General features: G+C 37.3%; 1 protein-coding gene across 9 annotated transcripts in view; it reads left to right on the top strand.

Annotated features, from left to right (window-relative positions):
• Window positions 1-12424, top strand: part of LOC117411339 (sodium/calcium exchanger 1) — a 191336-nt gene extending 178912 nt beyond the window's left edge. For all 9 annotated transcript variants that reach the window (XM_059025070.1, XM_034018701.3, XM_059025074.1 and 6 more), the window contains one exon: window positions 95-12424. In XM_059025070.1, coding sequence (XP_058881053.1) covers window positions 95-471 — 377 coding nt within the window. In that variant the 3' untranslated portion in view covers window positions 472-12424. The remainder of the gene's footprint in view (window positions 1-94) is intronic.
• Window positions 12425-25613: the final 13189 nt, after the last annotated feature.

Here is a 25613-nt window from a genome sequence, read left to right as displayed (position 1 = left end):
CTCAACCTTACACAAGTTCAACACAGACCTGCAGATGATCTCCTGGTTAGTTTTATGTTTATTGTATTGACTTTGCTTACTTTTGTTTCCTCAGATACTTTTGCCAGTAAAGTAGCTGCCACACAAGACCAGTACGCTGATGCCTCCATCGGCAACGTCACTGGCAGCAATGCTGTGAATGTGTTCCTGGGGATTGGCGTCGCCTGGTCCATCGCTGCCATCTACCATAACTCCCAAGGAAGGGACTTTAGGGTGGACCCCGGCACCCTGGCTTTCTCCGTCACCCTCTTCACCATTTTTGCTTTCATTTGCGTCGGGGTGCTGATGTACAGACGGAGACCTGAAATCGGGGGGGAGCTGGGTGGCCCTCGGACTCCTAAGATCCTCACCTCATTACTTTTTGTCAGCCTTTGGCTCTTGTACATTCTCTTCTCATCTTTGGAGGCTTACTGCCACGTAAAGGGCTTCTAAAGAACAGTGGAAGCTTCGATGGGGAGCAGAAACAACAACAGCAAAACAGTAACATGTTTGTTTTTTTGTTGTTGTTTTCTCCACTTGCTGATGAAATGCAATTTTTAAAGGGGGAATTATCTTTACTTGATTCGGAAAGACCTCAAAAGGATGTCATCCATGGGTAAAGGTTTAAATAAACTTATCTTCATAAAATCCCTATTGAGAGACCGTATTTTATAGAAGGATCACTTCGAGAAGAAGCCAGGAAAACTAGAAGACTAGAAAACCACCTGAAATTGAATTACTATTTGTTACTTTAATTACTATTTAATTACTTATCACAAATAAGGACAAGTAAAAAAAAGTCATTTATTTAGCATGTCTGTTGACCTATTATGGTAACAAATTCACAGAAGGAAACAGGATTGTTTGATTCCCTGCCCACAGGGTATTGCATATAAAAGAATGGATGCCCAAGCCACCACTGAGTTTTGCGTAGAGATGCAGAATTAAACACTATCATCCTTAGGCTTTCTTGCTTTAAGTATGCCACAGTGATACATGTGGTACTTACTGTGTAAGTGGGTGGAAAACCCACTAAGAACCACAGATGCTGCTGACAACCCTACAGTTTTGAATACATTGCTTCGTGGTTTAGTTATAGTTACCCAAAACAGCTTTTCTAGATCAGTTGTTTAAGAACAAAAAGAAACAAAAACAAGAAAATGCTGTTCCACCATTTGTCAAAAAAAAAAAATCAATAATGAATTGATGTATATCAAGGTTTTTATTTTCTTGCATTTCTGCATTTATTTCCATGACAACTTGGTCTTTCTCATCCTCCGCCCTGAAGTACGGCAGCCAATTTATTCAACCATATATGCATAAGCTTCCCCTTACAGATAGGTAAGAATTATTAAACATTTGATAATGCTAAGTTTATAAACACTAAAAGACAATGAATACATTTATTTTAGTATTTCTAAATGGAAATTGATTAATTTTCTAAATGGAGAAACATTGAGTAGTAACAAAAGAAAATACATACAAAGGACTGCTTTCACTGTAAGCAGTTTCCCACAACACACTGAGGTACATGATGAAAAATGTGCAACACAAATGTGTTACTCCAATGCTGCCCATTACACCCTCACATCCTGCTGCTACTTAATATAGCTAGGCTGCAGCAGGATTCCCCATAGCCTAACACTTTTAATACACCCTATAAGTTGCATATATATACAGGGTGATTAGAAAGTAAGTTTACCACATGAGATATGGTGCGTTTAATTAGGATTGGGCAAACGTTGTGCGCAAGAGTACACAGAGGTCCTATCAAATTTTATTTATTATTAGCCTTCCCTCTGAAAATGTCTACATATACTGACAGCATGATTTTCAAATGGTGCATAATAAGGACTTGTATCTACTGTATTTTGCAAAAGGGACGAACAAGTAGTCACAAACCACGTTCGTGTATTGTATAAGTTACAAACTCTTCACAACCAGGGGTCTGCAGCCCCCTAGGGGGCCTTAAGGAGAATGTGTTATTTTCCCTGCATGCTTAAGACACGCTGAAACCTGTTCATTTCAGCATGTCATAAGCATGCGCAGAAATTAACGCCTTCTCAGGTTATGTAACACGCTCTCGCGTTACATATGGTGTAATACAGCTATTTCAGCAGGAGCGCGACAGATTACAAAGCAGAGGAAAAATCATTGGAAACGCACACACTATAAATACCAGATATGGATACATTTTTAATTCGACCATCAGCATCAAAACAACAAACCCCACAGAATGATGATACAGAAGTTCCTTTAATGAGTTCAACCATAAGGGCTGAAGAACAGCAAGGAGGTGGTGGTGTGAGTAAAAAAACATAAAGCCGTTATTAACCCTGCAAATAAGGAGATGCGAAGACAGCTTCTTGAATTTCGGTTTTATTTGTACTGAAAGTGGAGATATACCTCAACCGCAGTGTGTACTGTCCAATGAATGTTTGATGTTTGAAACTTGAAGACCCCAGAGAAGTATCCTACTGAGCTCAGTCCAGACGGTTGTCATGCTGATGCGCTAGGGAAGCCACACTGTGGTTGATCCCTGGAGCCAGCATTGCAGCCGCTGTGTGTGCTGATGCGCCAGGGAGGCAAAATAAGCAGATCCCTGGAGCCAGCATTACACTTCAGCCATCAACACCAGGCAGAAGGTTATCTACATCAGCAGATGGAAAGAAACGCAAATGGATCACATTAGTTTACTGTAAAGCTACGTCTTAGTTGGTGCTTATCTTGGCGAGAGCCAAGTTCAAATCAGCATGAAGTTTTAACATCTACTCTCATGTAATTGGAAATCATCTTGAAACCCTCCAAATTACAGAGACATTTAATTACCAAGCATGAAATAGATAAAAACAAGCAACATTAATTTTTGAGCAAAAGGCTAAGGAACTGCTTGGTACTAAAGCTGTAATGAAATCCACAAAATTCACAGATAAAAAGCTTGTAGTGTCATCGTACATAGTGGCGCAGAAAATTGAATACGATTGCTGAGGAGTTGATAATGCCATGTACCATTGAAATTGGAAAGGAAATGTTTGGAGAGCAGGCCAAGGAACTGGCAAAAATGCCAATGTCAAATGACACTGTCAAACGACAGATCGCTTTTATGTCAGAAGACATCGTTTTGCAGTGCATTGATCGGCTGTGTGGCAGTGATTTTGTTATACAACTCGATGATTCCACAGACATTTCTAAAATGTCCCATTTACTCACCTACGTTCGATATGTGTGGAATAAGGGAATAAAGGAAGACTTTTTGTTTTGCAAGGAGCTCAAGACAACAAAGTCAGACGATATTTTCAAACTGTTGGATGATTTTATAACTTCAGCAGAAATCAGCAGGACTAATTAATTGCATTGGGGTCTGCACTAATAGAGCCACAGCAATGACCAGAAAGCATTCTGGTCATTAAAATAAAAGCTGTTGCACCTTGCGCTATTTGGACACCAAGAGGCGCTTGCTGCGAAAGACACTGAACCAGGTCTTCACAGTGTTCTGAACACAGCAGTAATACTAGTTAATTTTATTAAATCCAGAGCAACAAACTCCAGATGTTTTGCTGCACTTTGTGAGGAAGTGGGCGCAGAGCACCATTCCTTGCTCATGCATACAGAGGTGTGATGGCTATCTTGAGGCAGAATGCTTACCCGTATATTTAATCTCAAGGAAGAATTACATACTTTCTTAGCTGGTAAGAAACCTGAACTCGCTGAAGTGCTGAAAGATGACGTGTGGCTGGTAAAACTGGGTTACCTTGCAGACATATTCAGTGAAATGAATAAGCTGAATACAACTATGCAAGGTGGGAACACTCATTTTATTGCCCAGCTTGAAAGAATTGAACCAAAAGGAAACTACAACGCTGGAAAGTTTGTGTCTGTGGGGGGACTACTGATATGTTTGAGCTCTTACCTTCTTTCATTCAGGAACGAAACATTGACTTTGACATAATCAAACCGCAGCTGGCAACGCATCTGTCTGGTCTACTCAACAAATGTAATACTTACTTTCCTGAACTCACGATGGAACAAGCCGCTACACACCTGTGGGCTACAAACCCCATTAGTGAGAATATTGAAGCTGAACTGCCGTCCTCTGTCCCATCAAAGCTGTTAGACGAGCTTGTTGACATTTCATCAGACAGCTCCCTCAGAACCAAGTTCAGTGAAATGCTGCTGGAGACATTTAGGTGTGAGTGCTCCGATGAATACAGCACTGAAAGTGTTGGTCCCATTCAGTACAACATACTTGCACAAAACCGGATTTTCAGTCATGGCATCGATGAAAACAAAGTACCAAGCCAGGATGAACATTGACCATGACATGTGTATGTGCTTGGTGAAGATACCTCCACGTCTTGACAGAATTGTTGCTCAGCACCAGCAACAAGTTTCACATTGAGTAAGTAAAACAAAAATAATTATATATATATATATATATATATATATATATATATATATATATATATATATATATATGTATAGTAACATGGCCTCTCTCACGCCTGTTCACTTGCCCCTATAGAAACGTAGACCCAACACAAAACTTGAGGTTTTAGCGCTTACGCACACTTTTAATAATAGAAAAATAAACAATACGAAAACAAAAACCTAGCTCCTTTGGAACACTTACTAAACATACAGGAACTTCCTAGCTATCAACGGGACAGCATAAAAAAAGCATTAAACAAAACACATAGGTTATATTTTAAACAGAATACAAAGGTTTCACACTCTACCTTTTTTTTATACGACTGTACACACACACACACACACACACAAAGCCATAAGTTTGAGAACTCCTGCTTTAGAGTACAGTATCTGTTTTTAAAAATTTTGTATAGCTTTAAGTGGGGTCTGATTGGGTGTAAAGAAGGGAAAACAGATATTTTGCTTTAACTGAATTAATGCTTTATTCTGTAGATCAGGCCAAATCTGTGACTCTGTTTGGCCAGCCATGCTTGTTTTAGAGTAATTATTTAGCGACGGTCTGGCTTAAAAAATGGAAAACATTGCACTAGCACCGAGTAAAGAAGTTCAGCTGGTGATTCGTCACCAACAATATGAAAGAAAGCCATGAAGGTGTGATGTTCCTGTTAGCATACAAAAATGAGAGACTAAAACGGACTTGACCTGTACCTTTGTATCTATTTTAGAATAGGGAAAAAAAAAAAAAAATTCACATGTGAAGTGCAGCCATACATTTTGCATCCTGTGCAGTCAAGATATATATATATATATATATATATATATATATATATATATATATATATATATATATATATATATATATAAAAGAAGAAATGCAAATTGTGCTCAGTTGCATTTTAAACTGTTTTGTCTTCTGCACAGCAGCTGTGCAGTTAGTTAGTCTGTACATGTCTTCTTTTCCTCATCTGTCCATATTTGGGCATGTTAATGTGGTACTTGTAAACACTGTGCATGGATGAAAACATGTCTGTATATAGTAAGCAGTATCCCATTCATTAATGTCCGTCGAGGGAGAGTTGAATGATGTGTATAGATTTTGTTTGGGTTGGGGTGGGTGGGGGGTTCTCTTTGGAAACGTGCACATTATATTAAAAAGGCAATATCAGAATCTTGTATATTGGGATCAAAGAAATCATGTATTTAGAAATTTTAAAAAAAAAAGTTGCATGGATACTTGTACAAACACTGCTTTGCTTGAGGCTAAATGATTCAGCTGCAATATGACAGTCAGAAAGAAGAATATACAACAAAGATATTTCTCTCATGACTCAAGAATTTAAAGTTTGTGTGTATATAGTGTATAATGTACAATGCTGACTCTAGTGATGTTAAAGGCTAAATGTTAAATCTACATTTATTATATTTAACTTGGATCCCTCAATATGCAACTGACATTAAATATTGCCTTTGATCCCACTGGTTGCTACAAGGTCTAGTTTACTTTGTGTTGGACAATGTAATTATTCAGGAATATATCTGTTGAGGTAGTGTTGTTTGAGATGACGAGTCTCAGTATTAATATGTATTTACAACGCCTCATATATCAATCTTGGCCCCATCTGGTTCCATCTTGTTAGAAGCATTCTTCAAAAAGGGGAGCTTAGAATTGCAAACAAAATATAATAAAATAACACATTCCCTTTTTTCAAAACACACAAGACACACAAGTCCAAACAGATGCTTTTGTAACCAGTGTTTCAAGTTGTATCACACTACTTATTAGTATTTAAACCATATATGGGTGTTTTTTGAATTTGTCCACAGATTAAAAAAAAAAATACGTACAACCTTCATCAATCTAACAAAGACCGGTTAATTTTGTCACTAGATCTAGTACTTTTTATGCTAGCAGACTTCTGCAACACTAGAAATGAATAATTCATACATATCCATGTTCATGACAGCACCACCTGCAGCTGTTCTGATACATCATGTTCAGGGTTACGCTGTAGATTTGTTTTTTTTCTAATGTTTTATTATTATGATTTGATTTTATGTTCTGTCTTTGTTCTGGGTTTATTTAATTTTGTTTTTGTGTTGCACACAAAAATAGGAAGGAAGTACACAACTGTGATATCAACTGTGATAATTATACATGGTACACTTCTTGGCACAGAAAAATAAAGTTTGGTATATGCTGTTTTAAAGAGCAATGGTTATAATATGATATTTCAGTGCTTCCATTAGCTCCTCCCTTTGTTGATTTCTGAAGTGGTTGTATCTCCTTTTCCAGTCTGTACTGCAGTCTGATTTTATTTATTCTGAAAGTGGATTTGATATTGTTCAAATCCGTCCCTGATTTCATGTGAGCACACTGGACCTGATGGCGAACTCACCCATCTCTGACTTGGCAGTATTATATAAATATGTGCTACCAATTTCATTACACAACGCTGCATCCTAACATCACCATTCAGAGGTCTGTAGTTAAAACAACCTCCTCTCTGTTAGCGTTGTCTGAATTCAAAATTCCCATGATAGTTTGGGGAAATAAAGCTTCCTTTATACATTTATTTTTATTCTGAAGACAAGGGTAGCTTGATTTTGCGTTTTGCTTTACAGAATAAAAAAATAAACTGTATTTCTTGAAGCCAAAATATGATTAAACCACTGCCAATGTTTTTTGTACTGATTGAAATCTTTTCTTTACTCACGCAAAACCACAGAGCGAAAACAAAAAAACCGTGTCTCCACTCTGAAGTGCTGGTTCAGTTTGAACCAAATGATACCTTTCCTACACATCTCAGCTCTGAGTATTACACCTGAAAGGTACATTAGGGAGAAAAACCAAATTTGTGGTTTGTGGTAATTGTAATGAGTCATTAACTGCCGTTTTGGCTTTAAAATGTATGAAAACATAAATTATGTGAAAAAAACTGTGTTCCTCCACCAGTTTTAATACTCCAGTTGACATGTTAAACAGAAAAACAATTCCACAATAGTTAGGAAAATAGAACACATACAGTACTGTTCAACTTCCATATGTTGACTGAGAATGATGAGTGTATCTATGACTTCCTATTTCATTTGTTGGCACTGACTTCTGCATTACATTGTTTTACTGTATATCTCTGTAACTCTTTCAACACTGCAGATCAGTATAAAGGTCGAGGAAAAAAACTCATACTGCAGTGTAGGAAACTGATACTATTGAATTAGTTATCTTAGGCCTGGGATAATATTTCTGTAAAGTAGTACCAAATAACCTAAAAGAATTTCAATTTATTTGTGTGTTTTGATAGACGAGTTTTCAAGTCTTAACAATACTATATGTGGATGTTTCCACGATTAATCTGACTATATCATTCTGAATGACACCACTAATATACATTTTACAGCATAGTGTTTAGGAATCAAAGCAAAGTTATAAAATAAATGTCGTAAAAATGTATTCACTGCATCTCATCACATCTTTGTTGCATGCTGAATCAGTAGGCAGCATGTCTGTGGGGCATTGCAAGAATGTTTCAATTGTTCAGGTTTCAAAAAATAATTATGACTGGATTATTTTGGTGACAGGATAGTATATTTAACACATTTCACTGATGCTGCGAGATTTAAATCAGTGAGTTTTACAATGTACATTATTTCCAAAACCGGAGCTTATATCTATCCATTTCAAATGCAAGTGAGGACTTTGCTGTCTTGGTTATAGCAATGCGTAAATATTGATAATCATACTGCAAAGTTTACATTATCACTGCCTGGTATCACAGTTTTGAGTCCATTTCTGATTTGATTTTAGGGTTGCTTGAGCAGTGGTTTATTTAGCTTTAGTTCTGGTGGGAGCTGGAAATTTGGCTGGCCACTATTACGAGACTGTTAACCAAGTCAGCTGTGAAATTGGGAGTCGTGGAACACTTGTCTCCTAAGAAGAGTAATTGGTGTAGTAAAGCAGTACCAATCTGCACGTCTCAGATTGGTATGCAGCTGGTATATATGTCAAAAATATAGATCCACAATTGTGTGCATACTGTGGGCTGAGAGGAATTTAAATTAGGATAAGCCAGGCATATTAATGCCATTTGTGTAGCTGGAGAAACTTCCTCAGAGTCTGAAACATGTGCAAAAAGGTCAGATTGGACATTTTTTTAGTTTAAACTCATTTCTTTTCACCACATAATTTCTTCTTTCACTTTTTTTTAGTGAGTAGAATACAAATGATGTAGGATATGAAACCAGTAAAAAAACGAAGGAGCCCTTAGTTAAATAAATGCCCGTTATAAATTACTTAAAAATATGTTTCTTGATGACGTTTCTCAAGGAATCCAAAGACTTTGTTGAAACATGTTGTACATAAAATAAAACTGTGCGGTGGTTCGCCCCTTGTTTATCTTTTTCACTGTTCTAAAATTGTAAAGGCAAGTGTCTGAGCCAATGGCAAAGTCAAGAAGGCAAGTGTCTGAGCCAATGGCAAAGTCAAGTTCTGCAGTTAGACCAACTTGTTATTGTCAGGAAGATTTTTGACAGACAGAAAGCGAAGATCTGTATTGAAAGCAGCCTACCCCAAAGTACATTTTTGCTGATAACAGCGACTTGTGGACAACTTGAGTAAGTCTGCAAGGAAAAAATATTTGTAATATAAAACAATGCCATATTCACTTTGATCTTTAACAGTATTGTTTTGTTAATTTGCTGTACAGTTCTTTCCCAGTACCCAGAGTCAATAGGTGTCCTGAAGGAGTGGGGAGGAAGTAAGCAGTAGGAGCACGTGTCCTATTTAAACTTTACATTAGGACAAAATGCTGTGCATGTGTTTGCAAACATTTACTTATATCCTAATGCCCTGCTCGTCTTTTCATAAAGCTTCAGGATCTCATTTTAATTTCCTTTCATCAGCCCTGTGTCTATCAGGCCAACTGCAGTAATTAAATGTTAAGATATAATCCCCAAGAATTAGTCCCCAAGGATCAGATTAAAATGAATTGCAGTGCAACATCATTTCCGTTTACTCTTGTAAGCTTTTCTATTAGTTTTTACTCAGCAGATGTTCTGCTTCAGAGCTGAAAGGTTGAACAGGTGACATGCTTTCATCTGGCTTATACAGGAAAGATTGTGAACTTTTTAAAACTTGGGAGCGCCAGTACACTATATATTTGTTTTGTTTTAGTGTGTCTCTTCTTGAATTATATTTAGTAGTCGTAGCCGTAGTCATAGTAGATGTAGAAATATTATTAATCATTCCCCTAATGGGTGATTATATGGTTTATGTGCCAGTGGAGGCTAAGCCAAAACTGATTGACAAAGCATCATTGGTAGATACATATTTCCAATACTTGTTGGTCATGCTATTTATTACTATCATTTTAACTACAAAAAGGGTGCATTGTATCAAGTAATTAACATAAAGATTTATTATGAATCCTTTGTTATAGCCGTAGCTGTATTGTTATAGTTTGTTGTTATTAGTGGCAACATAAATCATTAATAACACCTTTGCAACATAATTATAAATGTAGAATTAATAACCAAAATTGAATAATGTGACATCATTCTAGGCACAAATTCAGTTCAAACTGCAGTAATATCATCTAAAATTGTCAGTCTTTGTCACTATATGTCTTCCATATTGTGCATTAGTGGAGATGTAAAATTAGCATTTAACAAGTTGGCCTCTTCACACCAGATACCAGAGAGAGTAACGTCCACAGTCAAATGGCATACTATAATATTTTTAAGGTAAAATAATAACAACTTAAAAGTAAAGACATTTGGCATTAGTTAAGCTTCCATAACCTAAGGTCAAACAGACACTTCTACTGAGAGCTCATTGCAGTCCACTGGCTTGAATTGCTGTAGGCACAATGGTTGCTTTTGTAAATTTATATAACTTGGCTTTAGGCTTTTGACCTGTTGAAATGAATATAGTTATTTTTGTTCTGTGCTTGCCCTCTCCACACACTACTTTTGCGTTCCATCTATGTATCTGTGTTTGCAAGGGGAATATCTTGACAGCAGCCTCTGAAAAATCCCAGAAAACGTTACGCGGTGGCATTAAAAATGAAATTGTTGCCTCTCGGCCTGCGAGTCTCCCAGCATATACTTTTCTGGAAATAATTCCTGTTGCATGCGCTAGCTAAAACAACTGACAAACCATCTTCATTTATCTATGTGTTAAGGTTGTTAAATGCGTTTGTTTGCAACAGCTCCCTGCTACTGAGATCTTTCAAGCAGGGGTGTTTAGTGATTTTCAAATAGATGTATTTAACATTAAACACTTGCATCGGTTTAATTAGAGAATAAGGGTTCAACAGTTTTCACGGTAAATAGCAATCGGTATACTCCCATACTGTTTCCATTGAACAAGCGCTATGAATTATCAGTGATTATGTAGGACACACAAAATTAGAGTATGCATCTTCAAATGTCACTTTTAATAGATTTGTTTCCATTTCCCTTACTTTTATCATCATATTTGAATTAATTCTGAGTGAATGTGTGTTCTGTTGCTCCAATATTATCATTTTTCTCTATGTTTGTCTTTATCTGGCTTTCAGCTGGATTCAACCTTGCATTAGAATCCTAAGTGCCGGCACTAAACAGCCTCATCCATTTAAATCATGTGATAATGTGACCTTACAACTCTGCTGACCCCACCTAATGTCTTGTTTCCTTTCACATATAGGGAAATGGAAATATATTTCACTCTTTATGTATACATTTTAAGTTATCATGGTTATCCATACAAACTGGTTGCAGAGTACCTACACAATCGTTTGCATCTAATACATATGAAGGTTCATTCACAGTCCTAGCAAATATCCAAATGGATTCATTCAACATCTTAATAATTCTATTTGTGTTGATCCAGGGATAGTCTGTTTGATTTAATATCACCGTTCTCAATATCGTGGCTAAATCAAAGTTTAAACTTGCCATGGAACACGTCTTTCTTTGATAAAAAATAAAAATATATTTCTGTTGTTTTACTATAATCTACCATTTTTAATAATTTAAAGCTCCGTTATCATCAGAAACATTCACATCTTTAAAATTGTCCAAAGAAATAGATGATTTTACAATCATTTGTCAAACAATAAGTTAGAATTAGTTGCAGAGACAATTCTTTTTTTTTTTTTTTGCAGACTATTTTATTTGTACTGAAGTACCATAGCAATTTTTTGTTGTTGTTTATGAAACATACACTGCATAAACTGCGGGTAAACTGTAAGGAAGATGGCATCGGTTCACTGATACATATAGAGAGGCAACTTTATGAAGTGAATCATCATCTTCAACCTTTTAAACCATTTCGATCCATTTGTTTTGGTACCTTTTGCTTTATTTTAAATCCAGGTTTTGTAAAAGCAACTGCATTACTGTAATGTTGTGGCTGGTATTTCACCCAATCTTTATATCATAACACAATAGAAAATCAAAATCGCTGTGCATTTTGTTAATATATTAATGGAATATCGTTTTAATTTACTAGAATGATGTTCCATAAACATGTAAATATAAATATTAACTTAAATAAATAAATGCATACATAAATAAATAACAATATTTTATAATTCATTTGACATGAATTTAGGAAAGGCGCAGATGTTACAATGTGTGTCATAAAATGTACAAAATAAACCTCTTTTTCTCCTGCATGCTGCCTGAAGTATGTTGTGATTCGCCAATAAGAATTCAATGAAATGCCTTTCCAAATGAGGTTGGATAACTCAAAACAAGCCGAATTACTCTGAGAATGTTTCATCACAATATGTGTGTATTTGATACTGTTTCATGTTGAGCTTAGTTGTCTGTCATACCTGTATCTTAAAGGCAACCTGTAGATCGTGTTAAACTGTGATGTGTTTCTGTCATTGCCTGAATTATTTGGCTGTGTAAAAATCAGTGTCTTGAACTTACTGTTTTTTCCTGGATTGCCGTTATTTCCTAACATTAAAATATAGGTGTTTGTAAATTTCCCCATTCATTGTGTCTCATTTTGTATGTCTTTGACTAGGGAAATGGTTCATTGTTTTATGGTTGTAACAAAAAGTACTGTACAGGTATAGCAGCACAAAGTAATATTTGGCAAATTTTCACAGTGCACTCCATGATGTGTGCAGCCATTCTACAGCAGGTGTTTAATTAGATAACACTTCTTTTTTTCTGAATTCCACAAATGCTTACTTTTCAGATTGGAAACAGGTGATGTTATACCTTTCTTCCAAATAAAAATACAATAAGAGACATCCTACACACAATTTATAATCCCCTCAGTAAAATGTAAAATGTATAATAAGTTTAAACTAAACTAAAATTGCTTAAAAATGTCACATTCAGCAGCTGTTTCAGCAAGTGCCCTTATCAGTCTGTGCGCAAAGGACAAAGTAAAAGGAAAGTTTTTTTTTCTAAAATTGCACACAGAACAATTGAAACTATCACAAAAGGTCAAGGACTGCTAAAAGTCCCCCAAATGTTTTTTTTTTTCATGTGTCTTGCTCTTTAACCAAATCCAGCAATCTTTGCGATCTAACAGTGCATTGCAGGGCTGTAGCTCTCGTTGACAGGGCACTTCAGAGCTTTAGATGGATTAGGTTCCTGGAACCTAAAAAAAAAAAATGAATACATGTTTGTAATTACAGATAAATAGATTTTACATCTGTTTGCTTTCTTTAAACGTTAAATTTGAATGCATATAGTAACTACATAGATTAAGATAATGCTAATAACATTAATACAGGATTGGAAAAGTGTCATACATCAGAAATTAAAAATTCTCAAGTGTCTGACAGTCGGGTTGGTATTTTTATAATCCTGGATTCATGCAACCGAATACACTTGACATTTTAGAACTTGAGCAAAATGAAGTATTTTCAAGTTTCAAAAGATTTTTTTTTTTTTTTTTTATGAATAAATATGGTGACCACCAGCTGAGCAGGTCTAACTCACAGACATATCTAAAGGAGACAGGCTGTGATTACAGGGTTATGGATGCCTAAGTGACTGCTTTTCAAGTGTATTGATCGATGAATAATTTCCATCTGCACAGACCTTGAAAAATTCCTGGAATACACTTACGCAAATTGATTCTAGACGTTGAATGCACCAGTTTGCATCTAATCTGAAGCGTGGGATGCAAGTCCAAGAAATGCCATTAAATAAAGCAGTGCGGTTGTCAAGTCAGGAGAAATATAGAATTTACGGATGCTCAGATCTTAGGTTAATCCCAAATATAAAAGAAATACCAGCTGTTGCTGTACTCCCCCCCCCCCCCCCCCAATAGATTTGACCTTTTAAATGGAATGAAATGGGACATCCAATTGGTGTTTTTAAGAATGTACCTTCAAATCATCTTTAAAAGTCTTCCCCTGATCCTTTTTTTAAAATCCAGATCAATTAGTTTGGAACAAGCTGACAGGGGGTCCTGAAAGTTGTAATGAGTCTCAGATAACTATCTAAACTGTTGAAGGCTCATAATAAACTCTGAACCGTTAGGTTACGAATTGTAACCCTGGTTCCCTGAAAAAGAAATGTCAACCATTACAAGTTGGGAAATGACCCTCGTGTCACATGACCTGAGCACATATTCAGAAAGCTGCCTGATAGGCCCGCTATGACCACGTGTCTGCTGCATTTTGGAATAAGACCGTACGTCACACAGCAACCTTCGCCATTTGATTCCGAAATGGCAATGAAGGCGAGCTAGCGACCTCACAAAATTAATGATTGGCATTTCTTTTACAGGGAACCAGGGTTACAATTCGTAACCTAATGTCAACCATTACGAGTTGGGAAATGTATACCCAAGCTGTCGCAGTGAGCCAAAGAAGCCACAAGCCTTGCACTGGCACTAGCCTAACTGTCAGGCTTCCCTGTTCCATCTCGGACAGTCAGTGCAGGTGGTGCTTAGCCAACGGTTGCTAGGCTTGTTGGCCGCAGCCTCCTCAGTCGTGGTTCAATGCCCAAGTGGTTCACCCGTCCCGAGACAGACATCGCTGGCTGATGGTGTCTCAGTCATGTTGTCCAATCTGCCCATTTAAAATGGTATTTACGCAAGGATGACATTTGAATTATGGCACCACTATCCAAAAAGAGGCTTTTAAAAAGTAACAAAACAAGAAAATGGTAAAGAAAACCTTTTTTTTGTATTTCATGCAGTGTTATCATTAAATAGTTTGGTACTTTTTGAAAGCTGCAACAAGGATAGTAGCGCTACAATTAAAATGTAATCCTAGGGTTAAAGTCCTTAAAATGAATTGCGCTAAATGTTGCCTTAATGTTCCACCTGTCAGTTGTCCATTCATCTGTTCTAAGGGTCCTTTTCTATTTGCAGGACAAACTGAAATGTAAAAAAGGAGGAATCATAAAGAATGATCTGAGCTCCTGCTGCTTGTACCATTGATTTTATTAGTGTGGTGGAGTAAATGCAATTTACCAAGCTGGAACAGCAGCAGCCTTAACATAATGCTAAATATTTTCAATAATCTTTCAACATATTTTTTTAATTTCTTTAAAAAAAAAAAGTCTTGGAAAGCTATTTCATTTTAATGTAAAGCCTGCAAACTAACAGGGCAGAACACCAAAACGAATTGGAGACTGACACACACAGACAGGAGGCCTTGACGATGGATGTTTTGACGGACAGGTCATAAGTGAAGTTTCTTTTCCCCTGAGTTCCCTTCTTTCCCATAGGCTAATTTTTCTGATAGTTCATCCATTCTCTAGCATGGAGCTCTAGGGCTGTTCCTTTGTCAGTCCTAGTAAATTAAATTTCATGGGGCGAGAGTCGGGGCTGGAGTGAAAGGTCGTTACTTGGAGAGGTAGTTTGAGGAGTGGCCTCAGGGGATAGGATAGGAAAGGAAAGTGGTTCCCGGCCGGCGGGCACCTTCTTGGCCAGAGGAGAGAGAGCAGCCTCGAAGGCAGGCTATTCAGCAGCCTCAGGAACCAGAAAACACATGAGATAGGCTCGGCGGAGCCCACGACAGGCTCTGTGGAGCGGCAGTCGTGTAGGAGGAATAAGATCTTGCGCTGAAGAACCTGGAAAAAGAATGATAGAATAGCCTCACTTACCCCCCAGAGGAGACCTTGATGCAAGGGCAACGTGGGAAGGAGGAGGGGAGGAGGGGGAGAAAACTAACTGAAAACGCTAGACAGCGAGCAGTGTGAGATTCAGACTTACATAGGAAATAGGAGAAGATTGACAGGGAAAGCAAGGTGGAGCCCCAGATCTCGTCCCCTGAAATACGCCTATAGGCTAACACGAATTGTATCAATTAAATTGGACATAGCAGTTGATTTAAATTATTTACAAGGAATTTGCTCTTGCAAGATTGTAATTTGACTAATACAGCAGACATTTAACCTAAAACTGTGGTCAACATTGTAGTCGTGTGACTCAAGGGAACAGTTCTGTAGAGCATTATTCTGGCGGTCAGCCTTATTAGATGTCTAAATTTGGTGTCTCAAACCCAGCATTTCACAACAGGACATCCTCACTGTGAAATTAGGTAAACCTGGATTCACAGAAATGCAACCAGTTTGAAGCCTTTTAAGGTTATAATCATAGACAAAGCAAAATGATTGTGGTCAACTTTTATAGTATAAACGTGGTTTCTTTGACAACAAGAAACCTTTTGTGCAATTGAAACATTATTTGTTCCATCATAAAAGACAATCTTAAATAACTCAATACAGTTATACAGCTATGGCCAAAGGTTTTGCAGCACCCTATAGAATTAACTAATTTTGCTTATAAAGTCGAATGAAACCTGCTGAATAATGTTACATTAACATACTGAGTTATATACCGCGTTATAGTTTTCCATATACGTAACAAAAAACTGAAAAAAATTGACTCTGCTTGCAGACGCCTTGAAAAATTGTTGTGTGCCATCTGGCAGAGACGGTTGGAAGGTTGTTTATAATTAACACCCCACCCAACTCTAATGAAATAAATGAGGTAAATGAGAATCTATTTTAAAATGGATTAGCTTACAGATGTAGCAGTGGTAATTTTAAGAGTTGTGGCAATTAAATACATTTAATTTATGCAGATGTGAAATCTTACGCTAAGCTCCGGAACTTTATTATGTCAAACAAAGGAGGTAGTTCACCATCAGCGCAGTTATCAAACTTTTCCATCCTAAAAGGTTATTTGTATAATTGCATGACATTTTTTTAAATGTCAGATTTTGCCTCTGTGTAAAGTCGCAACATCATTTTCTTTACAATAGGTTACATTAAAATAAGTATTTTCCTAGTTATATTTGTCTTGGTGTTGCTTCCTAGTACTGTGAAACAATGTTATTTTTGGAATAAAAAGAAATAATTAAATTGTCAATGCATGTAGTGTTAAAAAATGCCTACAGTAGAAATACTACAATTTTGAAGATGTGCTGTTTATAAAATATAGTTTGTGCTTCTTTAAAACCAGCACATATAGGGTTTGAATTAAGTTATGACTGAGTCTTATAAGGCAACTAGGCTATTATCTCTTGAGTATAAGCAACTTAAATGCAGCTAAGCGTTGACCTTAAAAATCTCATGCCCACTAGCAGTTAAAAATCATGAAGTACCAGGACAGAAAATACAGTTTGTGTTATTAAAAAAAAAAAAAAAAACATTTCCAGTCATGAAGAGAATCTGGTCCAGAATATTTTAACACAATACATCAGGGATTGGCCTGTTTTCTTATCACAGAAGCACACAGAAAGGATGGAGGCGTATTAGCCGTCTAGTTTCTAATACTGCCCTATGTTTAATACAATGTTGCCCTAAATTACGTAAATCCTCCATCTGTTGTGTTTAAGGCTAGCAGTCCAACTTTAACGCTTAGCCAATCAGGTTCTGAGAAGAGTGGCCATTATCCTGTGGTGGCCCATACGGAAAGAAAATATATTTTGAATATATTTTTTATGAATGGGAAACATGTTAAATATATGAATAATATATTTATAACTTTTTTTAAAAAAAATTTAGTAGTCGCCAATTTTTTTTTTTTTTTCTCCCAATTTAGAATATCCAATTATTATTAAGCTCAGCTCACCGCTCACTAGCATTTGATTACTGTTATGTATACATAATGCATTTTTCTCATATTAATTTTATATTTCTCAATATATGTATATTTTAAAAGCATTAATAGTATATTTAACATCTATACACATTTATATATTTTAAATACCTAAAACACATATATATATATATATATATATATATATATATATATATATATATATATATATTAAATTTAGTAGTCGCCAATTGGTTTTTACCCCATTTTTCTCTGAATGTGAAATGGCCAATTGCATTATAAAAACATAATATATTTTAAATGTATATTGATAACAATATATTGTAAAATATATTTTTAGTCAGTTAAATAAAATGAATTAGTAATGCGTAAAAAATACATTAAAAATATCTGGTGCATTTGGAATATATTTTAAATATAATTTAATCTGTGAGCCATTGTGGCAAAGTGCCCCGCCCCTGTGTGCATTTGTGTGTTCTGTGTTGTATGTTGCGTGTGTTAATGTTGGTGTATAGTCATTGATCCACGGGATATAAACGGGTCTGTGTTTCACGTGTATTTAAAAGTGTAGATTTGTATTTAGGCACGAGGAGGGCACAAATCACTTCACGTGCTGGTTAAATGTAATATGTGAGCACGGGGTTGCACAGAATTAATTCACGTGCTGGGATTCAAGTGAATAATTAATTAGTAATTGAATCCCAGCACAACAGTATAAATAGGCACATTTTTAGTCACTCGTGGTTGGGTGTTCGGAAGAGGAGAACGGGTGAGAGAGAGAGGAGTAATTAAGATCGTAAAAGTAAAGAGAAGTGTTTTGTTTGTACTCACCGTGTTTGTTTGTCTCTCCGTGCACCGTTTGTTTAGTGTTAATCCGTTTTGTCTGTCTGTTTATTTTGGCTATAGTGCCGTGTCCTGTTTTTGTGCTGTTTGAAACCTTTTATTTTGTTAATAAACGCTGAGTGCAGCCATTGCACTCAGCTCATCACAACCACTGTCTCTGTATTCCTTCCTGCTTCTGGTCTGACGCCACCCACTCTGGCCGTCTTTGTGACAGCCATATATTTATTTTATATGTTGACAATATATGGTAAGGTTATAAATACATTATTCCTAAAAAATATATTAAAAATATATTTTCAATCCGTATGGGAAGGTTTCTTGAGGTTAATACATTAGTATTGCACACCTTGAGACGGGCAAATAAATAAATAATATTCTGACAATTGTTTCTCCTTTCTTTTTTCCCCTTCACTGTTTAAGTAATCAATGGCAATGCATCAGTCATAAGATTTATTGGATGAGTTCATTACCTATATCCCCTTTAGTGGTACCCTACCAAACAACTGAATACAGGACAGAGGAAAGCCATTAAGAGATTGGAAAGCCCTCTGCTGGAGTCATGTTAAAGTCAGTTCCTCACTGAGTGCTTTGCTGAGTCTTTGTTTGCCACGTTTAAAAAAAACAAAGTCTGAAAATGCTAATGGTGAAGATTAAAAGGCATGAAATTCATTCTGATGGAAGTGCTTTTTTATCATAAATTGAGTATGTGTCGAAGCACATCTCATTGTTTTATTACATGTCACCTAGAAGCCTAGGATCTCATCTCAAATTTCCACCAACCCATAAAAAGTGGAGCCATTCATATCTAAATTATTCTGAGAGCCAATTCATCACTTTTGTTATTTTGTATTTTTTTGTGGTATGCTTTGACATACTGACATCGAATTTAAGTGGCTCTGCTTGAGACATCGGGCTAAGAGTTTGAATTACTTTTATTGGTTAGTAAAAACGGAGATGCAGTGACAGCCTTAGGACTTGTGCTTCGTAAATGACAGTATGACAACTGATCCATTTATCAGGCTCTGTATCCAGAACTTTGCCTGAAAACATCAGTACCGCTGTTGCTGCAAGAAAGCTCCTCTGTCCTAATTCTCCTTGACCTCTCTGCTGCCATTGACACTGTCAATCACTCTATTCTACTATCCTCTCTCGCTGACCTGGGAATCTGGCACTGCTCTGGCCTGGTTCTCCTCCTACCTCTCCAACCGCACTTACCAGGTAACCTGGCGTGGAGCAACCTCCACACCTCGCCCTCTCTCAACAGGAGACCCCAAAGGTCAGTCTTGGGTCCTCTCCTGTTCTCTCTCTACACCCGCTCCTGGGCCCCCTCATCGCATCCTATGGTTTCTCATACCATTTCTATGCTGATGATGCTCAGATTTTCCTCTCCTTCCCCACCTCTGACTCCACCATCCCCTCCCGTATCTCTAACTGTCTGTCTGCTATCTCCTCCTGGATGCACTTGCATCACCTCAAACTCAACCTCTCTAAATCTGACCTCCTTTTCTTTCCCTCCTCCTCTTCCTCCCCCTCCTCTGATCTCTCTATCTCCATTCCTCTGTAATCTACCACATTCTCTCCCTCCTCCTCAGCTAAGAACCTCGGAGTCACTCTGGATCCCTGCCTCTCTTATTCCCAGCACATCTCCACTCTGGCACGCACTTGCCGATTCTTCCTGAGCAACATACGAAGAATCCGACCCTTCCTCACCAACTACGCCACCCAGCTCCTAGTCCAGGCCCTGGTACTCTCCCGCCTAGACTACTGCAACTCCCTCCTGGCTGGCCTCCCTGTGTCCGCCACCCGTCCACTCCAGCTCATCCAGAACTCCGCTGCTCACCTGGTGTTCTCTCTGCCTCGCTTCTCCCACGCAACTCCACAGCTCCGCTCACTCCACTGGCTCCCGATCACCGCTCGCATCCAGTTCAAGACTCTTGTACTCGCCTACAGATGCCTTGACCAGACTGCACCCAGCTACCTCCAGACCCTCATCTCTCCCTACACCCCCACTTGACCTCTCCGCTCCGGACTGGCTGTACCTCCTCTACGCTCCCCTGCCTTCCTACAGATGTCAGGACTGCCCAGTCCCTGACCACCTTCCGGCGCCTCCTCAAGACTCGCCTCTTCAGACAGCACAGATAGAACTCCTCTTTTCCCTCTGGACACTTTATCACTCTTCCTTAAAGCGCTTTACTTGCTCTTATCTGCTCCCTATTTTACTGCATTTAATCCTGTACTTTAGAGTACTGTAATCTGTCACAAGTGTTATTTAATCTGTAGTATTTTGTATTTAATTATATCCTGATGTAACTATCACTGACACTGTTATTTTCTAACTAATTATAGGATGAAATTAGTTACATTTGTTCAGAATTATTACTAAAAGAATGGAAATCAAAGTATCCTCTATGTCTACAGATAATGACGACACCATCCCAGATGGGAAAAATCTAAAATCTGTTTATCTGATGTTATCTTTGTTTCTCTCAAAGGTAGTGCTGGATGTTTAACTTAAAATGCTTGAGAGGGCAACCAAGTCTCATAGGTTCACATCTGTGCTCTAGCAGTACATTGCAAGTTCCTCAACTAAATAATTGACTAAATAATACAACAGAAGGAATATTTCTGTTTGGTTATGTTTCTATAATAGCATCCTGAGAGAATGGAAAACCCTGAACCTCTGATTTGTGGCTGCTCCCCTCCCCTACGATGACTGCCAAACACACCTGCTGAATTTTGTGCAACGCAGTCATTTGAATCTGATATTGGAAAATAAATTGCTTCTCCAACTGCCCCCTTCCCAATTGGTTACAGTATTTGGAGCCTGTGAAGATTTGAAACAACAAATCTGTGTCTGGATTACCCAATCAAGAACTGACAGATCAAATATATTCACTGGAAGAACGCATATCCACCCTCAGAGACATTACTAAGTCTGAGAAATTCATTGATAATAACATTACATCTATAGAGCACTCTAATGTCACTGTTGAAAGGGCAAAGGGGGACTGCTACAGCAGATATTATGTTGGATTTGGGGCTCCTGTTTCCGTCTTGGTCAGCTCCCCTGCTCCCAGGGGGCTGCATGAACAAACTTGTCTATTCATCACACCAACTCGGTGGAGATTGTTGGGTAGTTGTCAGAAGTGGATCGAAGGTCAGGGTTTCAGCTCCTGTGTCTCCTAATCTTGACATTAGAAACAAATGTAATGTTCTTCCCCACCAAAAACAAACATGATATTACCTCTGGCAAGGTGCTCTTAGTTTGTGACTCTATTGTTAAAAATGTTGGCACAGCTTTCAAGAACATCTAGAAAGTAACTGTTAAATGTTTTCCAGGTGCTAGAGTTTTTGATATTGCTGCCCAATTGGAAAATCTGGTTGAAAACCATGGAGAAATGTCCACTGTAATTGTCCATGTAGGCACCAACGATATTAGACTCAGCGAATCTGAGACTCTCAAGAATCATTTTCAATCACTTTGTCAAAAAGCAAAACAATTGGGTACAGTTTCTGGAAGAGATCTTGGTTATTTAAGACAGACGGTCTGCACCCAAATGGGAGAGGTTCAAAAAGATTGGCAGAAAATATAGAGAATTATTAGAAACACCTTTGACAGGGGCAGCAGTGTGGAGTAGTGGTTAGGGCTCTGGACTCTTGACCGGAGGGTCGTGGGTTCAATCCCAGATGGGGGACACTACTGTTGTACCCCTGAGCAAGGTACATTACCTAGATTGCTCCAGTAAAAAACCCACCTGTATAAATGGGTAATTGTATGTAAAAAATAATGTGTAAAATGTAATTGTATGTAAAAATAATGTGATATTGTAAGTCGCCCTGGATAAGGGCATCTGCTAAGAAATAAATAATAATAATAATATATCACCAGGAGAAGTGACTCATAAACCTCAGTCATGTGATCAAACTCCACAACTGAAACAGTCTATTAAAGCAGTATCAGTCCTGTTATCAATTTCCAGCTTCTTCCCAGGGTTCATGTTCTGGAAATCTAATTATAGTGAACACATCAGCCAATGGCAACTCAAGCCCTGTACTGACCTCTCACCAGTTGGCATTACTAAATACAAGATCTCTTTTAATTAACGACTTTATTCTGGAATCAAATCTAGATATCATAACCTTAGTTGAGACTTGGATGAAACTGGATAATATTGTACCGCTAGTAGATGCTTGTCCCAGAGATTTTTCTTTCTGTCAGAGGGCAAGTCCTATAGGTCGCAGTGGTGGCATTGCTGCCATTTACAGCAAGGAGTTTGATCTTAACTATGAGAACACAGAAGGTTATTCGTCATTTGAAATTCTAACTTTTGCTGTTTGTGGCCCAACTCGTATATAGGTTGCAGTTATTTATCATCTTCCTAGACCCAACTCTTTGTTTTTATCAGAGTTTTGTGAACGTTTATCAAAACACTTGCTGTCAAGCATGATAGGATTGTTGTGTTAGGTGTTTTTAATGTACAGACATGTTGATGTAGACCGAGATCCCTTTAGAAAATATTTTATGATATTACTTGAGTCCATTGGTTTCACTCAACATGTTTCTGGACCGACTCATATCCATGCTTGATCTACACTTGATCCACACTGTATAAAAACTTGACCTCTCAATTCCACCACCACTGATAAATTCAAAGTATTGGCCGACTCTGCTCTTGCTCAATCAGGATCAGTGGATGTGTTGGTAGTGATTTATAACACCACCATAAGTAATAGCTTAAATATGGTTACAGCTATCAGAAATTTTAAAAAAGTGTTTTTTTAAATATTTTCACCTTGATTTAATGAGACAACACGTATACTTAAACAAACAGGTCGTATACTTGAACGTAAATGGAAAAACACCAAACTACAGATCTTTTATCTCGCCTGGAAAGTCTGTTGAATTATAAAGCTGCCTCAGCTAGATCAGCCTTCTACTCAGCCCTTATAGAAACTAATAAAGATAATCCTCAATTTGTTTTTTAAACAATAGCTAAACTAACAAACAAGCAGAAGGAGCCTTCCTTATATACCTTATTACCAGCAAGCAGTGATAATTTTATTAATCACTTTAACAAGAAAATCATTGATATAAGAAATCAGATTTGAGATGGTACATTAAATTTAGAGAAGTCATCTTACAACATTACAAAACTACTTCTTTGTGTCTAGAATTGATTATAACAATGCCCTGTTTTCTGGTATTGCAAGATATGTTTTATCACGATTGCAGCTTGTGCAAAATGCTGCTGCCAGTGTTTAAACAAAAACAAAAAAGCATGATCACATTAAGCCTGTGTTAACAGCCCTACACTGGCTTCCTGTGCGGTTCAGGACTGATTTTAACTTATAAAGCCTTAAATGGTTTGGATATGTCTTATTTAAATGATCGTTTAATCACATATGTTCCTAGACGGCCACACCGATCCCAGAATGCTAGGTTGCTTATTATTTCTAAAAAATTAAAATAAAGAATACAGGTGGCAAAGCCTTCAGCTACAGGGCCCCTAAACTATGGAATGCTCTGTCTAGTTCTGTAAGTGAAACACCAACTGTTACAGCTTTTAAAACCAGTCTAAAGACACCTTTGTATAATCTATCTTATTTATCCTAAAATGATTGTTTTTCTTTCTCTCATTTTTGTTTCTTTTATTACCTTATGTTTTGACTGTTATTAATTTAGTAACCTCACAGAGGTCATGTGTATTTCCAAACAATTCTGACAGTGGCTTCTTTTTATGTAGTTAAGAGGGTGTACTCAGACATGACAGATTCCACAGTTCATAACTGTCTTATTGTCTACATAACAAAATAAGTATACATTGGTAATACCATACACTGCCTTGCCACTTTATAATTTGGCATCTTCTCCTGGTATACCCTAGATCACTTGCTTACTCTGAAAGGCTAAATGAATGCAGCAGTTGTTGTGAACAAGTCCCCCAAGCAATGCTCCACTAGTAACCCGATGACGATGGCTACTTTAAAGTGATAATGCACACTAGAATGACTGAATGGATTAACATCCCTCGAGACCCCTCTCAACACCTTGTAGACTCTATTCCACATCGTGTCAAGGCTGTGATCAGGGCAAATGGTGCCCCAATCTGATATTAGGTACAAGTCCTAATAACGTTACCAGGTAGAGTATATCTCTATTTATATTACAGTGAATTAATATTACGCTCAGCTGAACTTGCACCTCTCAAAGATTGTTAATTCATTGACTTTAGTTATTTTGTAGAGAAGACTTTTTTGAATGCCGCTGCTATTGGCAAAGCCTGGAATATTCTAGGAATGTCTTTTTGCCCTTTTGACCTTGATTCCCTAAGATAATGTGCCAAATGGGAAAATCCTGAGCACTCCTGCGGGTATCAGTGTTACTAGCTTATTTTTAACACATATGGGCTAAGAAAATAAGAACCACTTTCTCACATTGAAATGACTATCAATCACTCATGGTCAGCAATCTAAATGTGAAAAACTTCATATTCTACATTTAATTAAAGTGTATATAATTGTTCTGTTTCCTGTGGCAACTTGGCAGGACACCAAATCCCAGTCCAGATATTTCAATTTTAACTCCTACTGCTGCCTCAACCTACTGCTCTACTTTTAAAAAGGCAATTTTGTTACATGATTTGAATTAAATGAGGAAGTTAGGAAAAGTATAATAACTCATTATTGGATGACCAGAACCACTCAACATTATTGCAAAAAATAAATAAAATTACATTTGAAGGTACTGTAAACATTACAGAACAATAGGCATGGATGTCGTTTGTATAATAATTAAATCAATAATGTCAGGGACTGAGCAGTAACATAACATTGTATAATACATTCCTCAGGTATTTCCCATTTGTTGCCCAAAATGTATGCTTGCAAGCACTGAAGAGTAGACATAAACAGATTGGTAGCCTAAAGGTTAAGTGATATGGATTTCAAATGGGATAACAGAGCTGCAGTACACTCTTATTCACACCCACATAGAAAAGCATGACAGACAATACCCAGATTAGTGAGTTATAACAATACAGGGCAGTTAACAGTAATTCAATCTTTTGGGAGTGTAAACAAACGAAGCAAATTGTAACGCAACTTGTGAATTTGCAGTTCTTGTAAAATAATGGTTAAAAAAACAACAAAAAATTACAACTAGGTCATCTGACACAACAGCATCCATCAGATGAAAAGGTAAAATAACCAAAACCAACTACTCTCTCCAGAGATCTATTATATTCTGCCTTCTAAAATGACCTGTCATATCTTGACAAGTCATATCATATGT

Source organism: Acipenser ruthenus, chromosome 6 (assembly GCF_902713425.1).
Source record: "Acipenser ruthenus chromosome 6, fAciRut3.2 maternal haplotype, whole genome shotgun sequence".
In the NCBI taxonomy this organism is placed as follows: Eukaryota; Metazoa; Chordata; class Actinopteri; order Acipenseriformes; family Acipenseridae; genus Acipenser; species Acipenser ruthenus.
Note: the sequence above shows the minus strand (reverse complement) of the source record. Positions and strands in the feature narration are given on the sequence as shown.